Source organism: Eublepharis macularius, chromosome 18 (genome assembly GCF_028583425.1).
Source record: "Eublepharis macularius isolate TG4126 chromosome 18, MPM_Emac_v1.0, whole genome shotgun sequence".
Taxonomy (NCBI): domain Eukaryota; kingdom Metazoa; phylum Chordata; class Lepidosauria; order Squamata; family Eublepharidae; genus Eublepharis; species Eublepharis macularius.
The window spans coordinates 34,117,549-34,128,606 of NC_072807.1; the positions used below are offsets into that span (position 1 = coordinate 34,117,549).

General features: G+C 45.5%; 1 protein-coding gene across 1 annotated transcript; it reads left to right on the top strand.

Annotated features, from left to right (window-relative positions):
• Window positions 1-987: 987 nt before the first annotated feature.
• On the top strand, window positions 988-10,979 carry NEIL1 (nei like DNA glycosylase 1). Its single transcript, XM_055002160.1, has 10 exons — window positions 988-1,138; window positions 1,856-2,340; window positions 2,940-3,059; window positions 3,431-3,494; window positions 4,825-4,924; window positions 5,429-5,553; window positions 7,367-7,394; window positions 8,623-8,684; window positions 10,330-10,573; window positions 10,670-10,979. The coding sequence occupies exons 2-10, from the start codon at window positions 1,865-1,867 to the stop codon at window positions 10,714-10,716; spliced, it is 1,266 nt and encodes a 421-aa protein (XP_054858135.1). The 5' UTR covers window positions 988-1,138; window positions 1,856-1,864; the 3' UTR covers window positions 10,717-10,979.
• The last annotated feature ends 79 nt before the right edge of the window (window positions 10,980-11,058 follow it).

Consider the following 11,058-nt stretch of genomic DNA (forward strand, 5'->3'; position numbering starts at 1 on the left):
TTCCGTTGCTAAAGTATACTGCAATCTTACACATGCATGCTTCCTTCTGCTGCTTTCGACTTGGAAGGTTTGCAGTCTAGCGACTTCAAGCACAGTTTTGTACATGACAGATGTATATAGTTGCGTACACATCACAGGGGTCTCCAGATCACATGTGGGCATGCCCCTGTTACCTGTTTCCATCATCACAAAGTGGACCTGCTGTCATGAGAGTTCTTGTGTGTCCGTCACCGGGGATGTTCTGATCAGCACCTGGAATTTATTTTGGAAATTAGTAATAAATAGTGTGCTCTTACAATGATGGGTAGCACTCCTCCACTTGAAGCCAGCTGGGTGACCTTGGGTCAGTCCCAGCTCTCTCAGCCCCACGCACCTCACAGGGTGATTGTCGTGAGGATAATAATGACACACTTTGTAAACCGCTCTAAGTGGGCGTTATGTTGTCCTGAAGGGCAGTGTATAAATTGAATGTTGTTGTTGTTGTTATTAAATTCCTGCTCTGCCATGGAACTTGCTGGGTGACCTTGGGCTAGTCATACACTTTCACTCTCTCATCCTAACCTACCTCACAGGGTTGTTGTTTGTTTCTGTTATTTATAGTCCGCCTTTCTCACTGAGACTCACGGTAGATTACCCAGTGTAAGTCAGTACAGTCAATTTCAAAGACATCTCAGTAATCGATGTAATCCGGTACATGAATGCAAATTTTAAAAAATGTAAAAACCAGCAGCAATCCAGTACAGACTGGAAGAAATGCTGTAACAGAGCACAAGCAATTCTCAGCCTGGCATATTAAACAACACAGAAGCTACCCAGCTGGATCATATTTGCAGCAACAGACAGTACATAGCAGTAAAGGCTACGGTCCAGAGGGAGAGTAGAAGGGAAATCAAACATGTGACCCAGAAGGGGGGGGGTTCTGCAAGGAACTACAACTCCCAAGAGTCTTTGCAGTGTACTTTGCCCACGGGAGCAGAGAAGGCGGTCGCTGCAACTCTCCCTTTGCTGGAGGGAGCTCGTTACTTTTCGGGGCTGTATTTTGCAAACCTGGGTCACTTACACGTCGGAACGGGCTGTTCCTCTGGAATGCTAGTATTTTGCTTAGCAGCTTGCAGCCGCACGAGAAACGAGCTAGCCGGTAGGTGAGAGTTACGTATTTTGCACTAAGGTTTAGATTCGGTTGCAGCTTTGATGGCAGAGCAGCTAAGACCTCGAAGAAAGTCGTAGGAAAGAGGATCTCTGAGCTTATACAGAGTGCCTGCAGAGTGGGAACTCTTGGGAGCAATTTTTGCCCCTTTTCACCCTAAATCAGAAAAGGAGGAAAGTCACAGAAGCTATTTGCCAGCCAGCCATTTTTTAAAAAAAAGTTTGCAATTTTTAAAACTCTGTTTAAACGATCCAGATCTTGCTGTGAAAACCTTAAAAGAAATTTGGAGAATCAGCTAAGTTATTAAATCATCTGCCTATGATATCACATCCTTCCTGCAATGCAGATTAATTAACCAATGATTAATCAGTGCAGGGGCGAAATACAGGGTTCTCCCTTCCCGAGTTTTTCCTCACAACAACCCTGTAAGGCAGGACTAGGCTGAGAGGCATTGCTCCAAGGCTACTCTGCAACTGGGGAATTGAACCCAGGGCTTCCAGATTATAGTCTGACTCTCTAACCACTGCACTATACTGTTCCACTGAAGGATCAGTCTAACTGTCAGGAATTTCTTATGACGATTTATTTTGTAAGCTGCCTCAGGCAGTTTCCCTGGAGAGGCAGCATAGAAATTTTCCAAATAAATAACACTTGGTCCGTAGATGCTGCCTGACCTACCTCTGGCCCATTCTGTCTCAATTTATCAAGGTTTTGAGGATGCCAGAGGGCCCAGAGCTATTTTTAACCAGCCAGTACATCAACAACATGTGTGGCGGGCTCATCTTCTCCGGACGAGTGGAGAAATCGCAGGTGAGCAAGAATTCAGATGTGCCCTTTGAGAGCGAGGAATATCTGATCTCTGCCACGTCGCGGGGCAAAGAGTTGAAGCTGACATTGACGCCGGTCAAATGGGGAAATTCCCCCTCTTGCAAAGAGCAGGACTGTGGCTCACAGGGCCCGAAGGGAGGCCAAGAGCCAATGGGTCTTATCTTCCGCTTTGGGATGTCCGGCAGCTTCAAGATGACTCTAGCGGCTGAGATCCCAAAGCACGCACACTTGCGCTTTTACACCAAGGAGAGCCCACCCCGAGCTCTCTGTTTCGTGGACGTCCGGCGCTTCGGCGGGTGGGAGGTGGATGGCTCGTGGCAACCAAACCGTGGACCGTGTGTAATGCTGGAGTACGAGAAATTCAGGTGAGAAATATCAAAAGTTTCTGTCTGCCCAAATTGGATATATGCCTGTGCGGGTCATCGGGCTGTCGTTTGGTGGTTAGAGCTGTGTATCTTCTGTGCCTCCCAAACTGTAAAATGTTCTGAGAATAACTGGATGCAAATATTTGTGCTAGAGATGAAGCCGAGAAACACCTGGCTCTGTCTATATATTTCCTTTCTTGCAGTCCCCTTCGACGCAACCTGAAATCTTTTTTTACCACTACCACAACCTAATCTAATTAAGTCTGCACCAAACGTCCACGGTTTCATTTTCAAACAGACCTTTTTGTCGGAACCGCAGAAGGCTTTTTTCTCTCCCTAACTCTTCCTTTTTTGTCTAGTTCTTCCTTCATGTACAATCTGATATAAGGCAACTTTCAGTGTTCAGTTCACCTCAAAGAGTTCTGGTGAGTTTGGAAACTCACTCGCCCCTTTGTGATGCTGGATTTAGTCCTTGAAAACATATTAGGCAAAACATTTTACTTAAAAAAAAAAGTTAACCTCCATTTTGCAATTGGTTCATTGTGTCCCTGCTTCCAGCCATGTTCAGCCCCTCTGAACAAACTCCTTCTGCATTGTAGGGAGAACGTACTGAAGAATCTCTCGGATAAAGCTTTCAACAGGCCCATCTGTGAGGCTCTTTTGAACCAGAAGTTTTTCAACGGTATTGGCAACTACCTGAGGGCTGAAATCCTCTACAGGTGAGCCCAAGCTGAATGCTAGCTGGAGTCCAAACCATTAGGAGTTTGCCAGGTAGATTTAGGGGCGCCGATGACCAAGTACGGAAGGTCCCCATTGGCCTGTCTGCGGAGAGATGCAAAAAGAGAACATATGTGAGGCCTTTATGCAAAGCAGGAGGGAAGAGGGAAACAGTCCTAGGTCTTGCTTCTTGTTTGTAGCATTGACTGCACATCTGCTGAGCTGAAACGGTGCTTCTGGGATAGCACCTAGCTTCAGTGAGCATGGGCTGGAGTCTCTGGTGCATGCTGCTTTACGATGTCTTAGTGCATCACATCACTGGGACAGCCAATATTTGCAAGCGTGACTGTTGCTTTTCTGGGGCCCCTTTTAGGTTAAAAATCCCACCCTTTGAGGAGGCACGGACTGTTTTGGAGAGCTTGCAACATCGGGAGCAGGTGAGAAGGAAAGGGGGGGAACCTCCGTGGCTTCTTTGAGTGCTGTTTTTTCATGGAAAAAATGACACCGAGAGGTACTTGTGTTTTTTTACCTCCCTCCCCCCAAATGAGAGAAAGCAAACAAGGAGGACATGAGACAGTGTGCAGGCAGATACCCAGAAGGGAGAACATTAAAGGTCATCACCACCACCCCGTCCCCTTTTCTTTTCCAATCTTGATCACAAGTTCCAGAGCTGCTTTTCACTAACAACAACGACAACATTCGATTTTCAGACCACCCTTCAGAATGACTTAACACCCACTCAGAGCGGTTTACAAAGTATGTTGTTATTATCCCCACAACAACAATCACCCTGATAATGTTACCATTATCCCCTAAAACCATCCAGGAAAAAAGAGACCCATAATTTCATGTGGCTGGGAGAATATCCTGGTAAGTAGTAAACTTTCTCTCACCCCGCATTCATACCCTGTTCCTTCTGGACAAGTTTCTGAAAAGAGAGATTAACTTGTTCCAGGAGAGGCACTGGGTGGTTAGAGACTGGAAGAATTTTGTCGGTTCCCCAGTTAGGTCTCTTAATGGAAGCACTAACTCCTGATAGTAAGAGTTTCTATTTCCTTTTAGTAGGATGATTTAAACCCTAGAATTAAAGCTGGAGCAACTACCCATCTATCTGATCTGGTTTACCAAATGAACCCTAGACTTCCAAAGTCAAAGCTCTCCAAAGGATGTAAGCCTTGTATATAGATTGACAGTTCCAGTGCTGGTTAGCTGAGAATATTGCGGGTTGGAGAAATGTCTGTCTGTCTTTGGGCCAAGCTACAATAATAACAATAACACGAATGACACAGGCTGGACACTTGTCAGCTTCCTTCAAGTTTTGATGGGAAATGTAGGCGTCCTGGTCTCGCAGCTTGGCTCTCCGACTGCTGTCCAACGGACTTTTCAACTGTCGCTTGTCCAACATTCCGCCCAGCTGCCTACATTTCCCGCCAAAACTTGAGGGAAGCTGACAAGTGTCCAACCTGTGTCAGGCGTCACTTGTAGTTTGGCCCTTACCTGCCACCTTTTCTGCCCTTACCTGCCACCTTACCTGCCACCTTTCCTGCCAGCAGAGTCTTAACTGTTTGGCAAATCCACATACAACTAATTTAATCTGTATCATTAAACCAGCTTGCAGAATTCGTTTAGAAGCTAATCTGGTAATGGGGCACTTCAAGCTGGAAACGAGGGAGCTTGGGGGAGAGGAGGGTTTGTGGCTTGCCAGCTCTTGAAGTTGCCTGTCTGCAGGGCTTCCTCCTTTCTTAACCTCTGTCTTGACCCTCACAGAGCTCCGCCACGACACTCAGCAAAAAGGTGAAGCTCAAACGGGAGAATCCGGACTTGCTGGAGCTCTGCCACATGGTGCCTATGGAGGTTGTTCGTCAGGGTAAGGGCTGGACTGATGGAATTTTGCATTTCTTGCCATGGGATATAGGCTGGAATCTGGATTGTTGTTGACCTGCAGTTGGGAGAAAAATAACAGGAGAGAGGAAGTGACAGTCAGGCACCTGTAAACTAGCCCTCATGCTGCTTCTAGCTACCACCAGAGGAGGACCAAGAAGCAGCCGGACACTTCTTTATCATGCCTGGAATGCAAGCAAGTTTGAGGAGGGAACGCCCAGCAATTCTGTGTGCTCTCACACTTGGGTGCAGGGTGTGTTTGTTTTATGAGCCCATTTGACCGTACTATCACACCCTGTGGCTTAGTTTCCACAGGCACCGAATTCAACCGAATCTGAGAACCTTTAAACAAATTAAAGATTCTAGTCCTCATTACGGAGGAAATCGTTTTTCAAAATGCAGAGAACAGCTACAACATTTTGACAAAACTACAGGTTGATTAGGAAGTATTTAGGAGTCCGCTTTGGCCGCTTTTCCTTCTGTGTTTCAGATGGCAAGGGATACAATCCCGACAGCTCTGCCGATTCCGCAGCCTTTGAAGAGTGGCTTCAGTGCTACTCCGTTCCTGGCATGAATTCCCTCTGTGATGCCAACGGAAGGACAATCTGGTTCCAGGTAGGAAATGAAACTGTGAACGTTAGGTCAAAGCATCACATTTTCTTCGTTCCAACCAAGATGACAGGATCTACTCTAGATATTATACCAATACTGCAATATGTTATTTATGTTCATGTCTTCTATCAGTTTTGACCATATTATCTTAAAAAAGCTTTCCGGTGGACGTGCCCAAAGATCCAAGTGTACTGGGGAAAAGTCATTACCGCTATAGAAAAAAATAATAGGCTGTACAGTCCAATGCCATCCTGAAACAATACTGTTGAATTTATGGAATGGAGCCGATGTACCTACTTATAGATTGGATCTTGTGTCACTAATGCTACCAGCAGCTACGGCAGAGCTTTTTTTCAGCCGGAACGCAGTGGAACGGAGTTCCGGCACCTCTTGAAAATGGTCACATGGCCGGTGGCCCCGCCCCCTGATCTCAAGACAGAGGGGAGTTTAGATTGCCCTCCGCGCCAAGCGGCGCGGAGGGCAATCTAAACTCCCCTCTGTCTGGAGATCAGGGGGCGGGGCCACCGGCAATGTGACCATTTTCTCCAAGGGCAACCCACTGAGTTCCACCACCTCTTTCCACAGAAAAAAAGCCCTGAGCTAAGGTAACCATAGTTCAAAAATGGAAAAGTGACAGAATACCTACTATTAGACATCTGATGTTAAAAGTTTGGGATCTCTTCATATCAGACAAAATAACAGACCAAATAGATTCATCGGAGAATCCTAATTATCAACGTTTCTTTATGGAGAGATGGCTCCCCTTTCTAAACTGTATTACTAAGCATCAGGGGTCATTTCGTAGAAAAAGAGCGGGAGGAACTCATTAGCATAACTCATTAGCATATGCCAAGCCCCTTGCCATCGCCGGAAGTGTGTCATTGGCGTAATTGATTAGCATGTGCCACACCCCCTGACATCAGCTATCCTGGCTGTTTTGGACCCAATCCTGGCCATTCACAGCTGAAATTGAGCCCAAAATGGCAAAAAGGGGCTGAGAATGGCCGAAAAGGGGCCCAAAATGGTCAGGATCGGGCCACTGCTGAGTGGGAGAGTGATCCACCACCCATCAGAGGCCTGATCCGGGCCATTTTGGCCCCAATCCCGGCTGAAATGGGCCCAAAATTGCCGAGAGTTAGGTGGGCGGGGCCACCTGACGTGACCTCTTTGGGGAACTGCCGGAACTGCGTTCCTGCGCGTTCCTCCTCGAAATGAGCCCTGCTAAGCATACCGAGTATAACATACTTAACAAATATATTGACTTCTGCCTTTATTAATGATTTATGATCTGTAACTATGTCATTTATCTAATTACATGTATGGTATTTGTGTTTGGAATCCTGTTATTGTTGTAGTATAGTTGAAAATTTAGAAATAAAAAGTTATATAAGAAAAGCTTTTCCTTTTTTCCTCCAACATTTGGTAGTTCCCCTGGACAATTCAGTCAGTGTTTTAAATACAAAGAAGTTCTGTAACACACACATCCCACCCCAGCTATTAGAGAACCCAAATTCTGCAGTTATAGGATGTTGTGCAGATGTAATAATAATTCGACTTGATAAAAAGAACTCACCATTTCCCACGGAATCTTATAGGACTTATTTTGCATTGGGTACTTTTCTTCATGTTTAAAAAGTAAAATGCTAAAAACTCTTCCAGATGTTGGAGGGGAGGTGAGGGGGGAAGTCTTAATGTTTTCAAATGGCTTCACAGCTGGAGGACAGCATAAAGACAGCAAACTGTAAAGTGTTCCAGTATTAGAGTTTGAGGGGAGGTTTCCTCGTATCCAATTTTGAATGCTTTTCCTTCCATACAGGGGGAACCTGGACCGCTGGCCCCAAAAGGTAAGCATCAGTTTGCAAGATCGCCCTTGCTCCAGAAGGAAAGTGCTGCAACAACCTGGCAGTCCTTTTAATCCATCTTCTCTGTTTGTTGAGCAGGTTTTTAAGCTGAAGCCATTCAACAGATGCTACGAATAGACAAAATCGATAGCGCGCAGGCAACTGGTTACTTGGTTACAGCAGTAGCCACGCCGCAGATCTTTTTTGCAGGGGGAGGATCCTTCCATATAAAAAACTAGAATGTCAAGAGTTGTAGCTTAGCAGTCTCCTCTGAAACATTGTTTTCCTGTGTGCTGGGAATTTGTTTAATGCAGAAGTATTTAATCACAAGAGTCCCACCCAAAGCACTTTCAGGTGGGTAGCCGTGGTGGTCTGTAGTAGAAGAGCAAGATTCGGGTCCAGTAGCCTGTTAAAGACCAACTAGATTTCCAAGTATAAGATTTTGAGAGTCAGAGCTCTTCATCAGATAGCTGAGCTTTTGAGGGCCAAGATGGGCGCTGATATACCACCTTAATGAGTCCTGGGGGAGAAAAACCAGATGCATTCTCAACTCTTGATTGATTGATTGATCGATCGATCGATCAAGCGAGTGATCAAGCGATCGATCAAGTAAGGGAGCAAGTGATTGACTGGAGTGGCCCCTTTGTCTTGGGAGGTGGAATTAGCTCCAAGCAACAAATTCAATGTCTTTGTGGAAAGATTTCAGTACAGTTTAATGCGTGAACGAGGAGACAGAGGTTTATGCTTCTTACAGCTATGTGGTGGAGGCTTTTCTTGGCCTGTGCCAGGCCCCAGGTTGAATCCGTGCCTTATCCGGGCGAGAGGATCTTGGGGCAACAGGACTGAGAAGAGGACCTCTGGCTTCAACCCCTGAACAGCTGCTGACCATCAGCAGGTCATACAAGGCTGAATGCTCTTAGAAGTCAACTTCATCCATTTATCTGAGTTAAAATCCATAGGGTGGCCTTGCAAAGCAACTAGTTGGCCAAGAAGCATAGCTCAGGCTCAAACATGCATCACTGCGTGGCTTTGATTTTCCTTAGATGGTGTTGCAGACGTTCAGTCTCAGCTTTATTTCCAAAGGTGTTTGGATGATGTTTGTTTGAGATACTTGGTACCTGGGCTTTCGTTTTTATGTATTGTGATTTTGATGTTCAGGGCAAGATGTTTTTCATCAGCCTGGGCTTATCAATGTTCTGCAATGAAATAGATGTATTTTTTTTAATTGCAGGAGGAAAGCAGCGCAAAAAGCGGTCGAAAACAAAAGCGGACCCGGAGGGATCAAGTCCCAAGGTTAGGAACTTCCTGGAAAGATGCTTTCTGTCCATTTAGTATAAGTTAATCCTACCCTCCTTGAGGGCAGCATATATGGTTCTCCATTTCTTTGCTTGTCCTCTGAATAGCCCTGTAAAGGAATGCCAGGAACAGAGAGGGTCAGCAACTAGAGCTGAAGGGCCAAATTCCATCCCCTTTTCCTCCCTTGGGCTCATTGCAGCTAATGCTGGCTGAGTAGTCTTGGATTGGCATGCAACTTTTCCAGGGGGGCGGTGGAAGATGGTAGGGCCCATGTTGTACTGATGCTTTCCCTTCTGCTTGAAGCTCCCGAGAGGAAGTTGGCTGTTCCACAAAGGCACCTTTTGAGCCCCAAAGTTGGTTGGGCTAACGGCTGATAGGCTGCAGCTGGCTGCCCCGTGAAGGTTAAGCAGCATGCAATTGGGAACGGATTGTTCAAGTTGTCCAAATCTCTGTTCAGCTTCATTCAGGCCTAACCGGAGATTGATGCTATGTCAGTAAGCCTGGGACAGGGGGGATCGTTGGGGTTCAGACACTCCTTCTGTCCATAACAACCACCACCACCAACATTCGATTCATATACCACCCTTCAGGACAACTTAACGCCCACTCTGTGCAGTTTACAAAGTGTGTCATTATTATCCTCATGAAAATCGCCCTGTGAAGTGAGTGGGGCTGAGAGAGCTCTGAGAGAGCTGTGACTGACCCAAGGTCACCCAGCTGGTTTCAAGCGGAGGAGTGGGGAATCAAACCCGGCTCTCCAGATTAGAGTCCTGCCACTCATAACCACTACACCAAACTGGCTCTCAGTTATGCTCTATATGGCACGACTGAATGACTTTTTCTTTTGTGGCAAATCAGTTTACTAGGAAACCCAAATCCTGGTTTGTATGTATCCTGCAAATCAAGATTTTGCTCCCCAACATAAGTTCAAACACAACAGCAAAACGGCACTTTTTAAAAAAAAGTAGTAGTAACTAAATAGATCATGGTGTACAAAGGGATGGGGGTGGGTGGGATGCGTATGCCCAAAGGTTTCTCCCCCCCTCCAGTTAGGCTTTGCATCTGAACTGAGCTTTCGGGACCACACACCTCTCTGGCTCTATGCAGTCCTCTGCAATCGGTGTAGTAAGCATTAAAGCTGCCTTGAGCCAAGTGGAAAGGAATGGTAAAAATATTTTTCAAGGAATAAAATGTATATAGATATAGAGCCTTATATCAAGTATAATATTATAACGATTTTTCAATAATCATGTCAGGCCTTTGGATAATGCTTAAGAAAAAATTTACTCATTTATTTAACTATTTTTTATAGGTAGCAAACATTGGAAAGAAAACTAATAATATTGTATGCTAACTATGTTTGCTGTCTTAGATCCTTGTATGCCATCAAAGGTACTTGAATTGAATTGAATTGTATGCTAACTATCTTTAACATCTGTAATAGAAGACTTATTTGATATCATTGTACAATATATTATATTTGTAACTGTTTATTAAGCATAATTTAAATTTTAAAAAATTATTTTTTAAAAAAGGAATAAAATGTATAGCTTGACATGCTGGTGTTCCAGGTTACTTTGAATGGCAGAGATGCAATTTCCATTCCCTTTTGATCGTGTGTCCATATTGTGTATCTTCCTAGGTAACGAAGTCAGGGGCTAGAAAGAACTTGAAGACCGGCACTTATCAGGAAGCTGCTGATGGAACACGAGGAAGGAAGAAGAAGGGCAAACCTGCCCAAGAAAAGACAGAGGACGCTGGGGGAACCAGTGCCAGGAACCCAAACACCAGGGCTAGGAGAAAGGCCATTGCCTCACAGGAATCTCCTGCAGTTGTCTCCGTGGCTGAATCTCGAAAAAGGCGATCCTCTGCTCGGAAGGACACAGGTGAGAAACGAGCTCCAGCATCAAGGCTGCTGAACTGGTTAACAGTGGGTTCAACTGGCCAATAAATGGCTCTCATTGCTTATTTTCTTCTTGTAGCCACAGCTGCAGCTGCTCCTAGATCCAGACGGGTGAAGGTCAAATAGACATCCTGCTAACAAAGCTGTCCTCTTCGGAAGTTCCAACCTGGGGAACGAATGCCGCGATTCATTGCTAATGCAGTTTGATTAGGGAAGTCCCTATTTGAGACAAGTGAGTTATGAAAAATGCCTACTGATTCAAGGAAACCCGCCGAATGAATCTGGGACCAACTGACTATAAAAGATATATTGTTGAAGGCTTTCAGGGCCGGAGAATGATGGTTGTTGTGGATTTTCCAGGCTGTATAGCCGTGGTCTTGGCATTGTAGTTCCTGACGTTTCGCCAGCAGCTGTGACTGGCATCTTCAGAGGCGTGGCACCAAAAGACACAGATCTCTCAGTGTCACA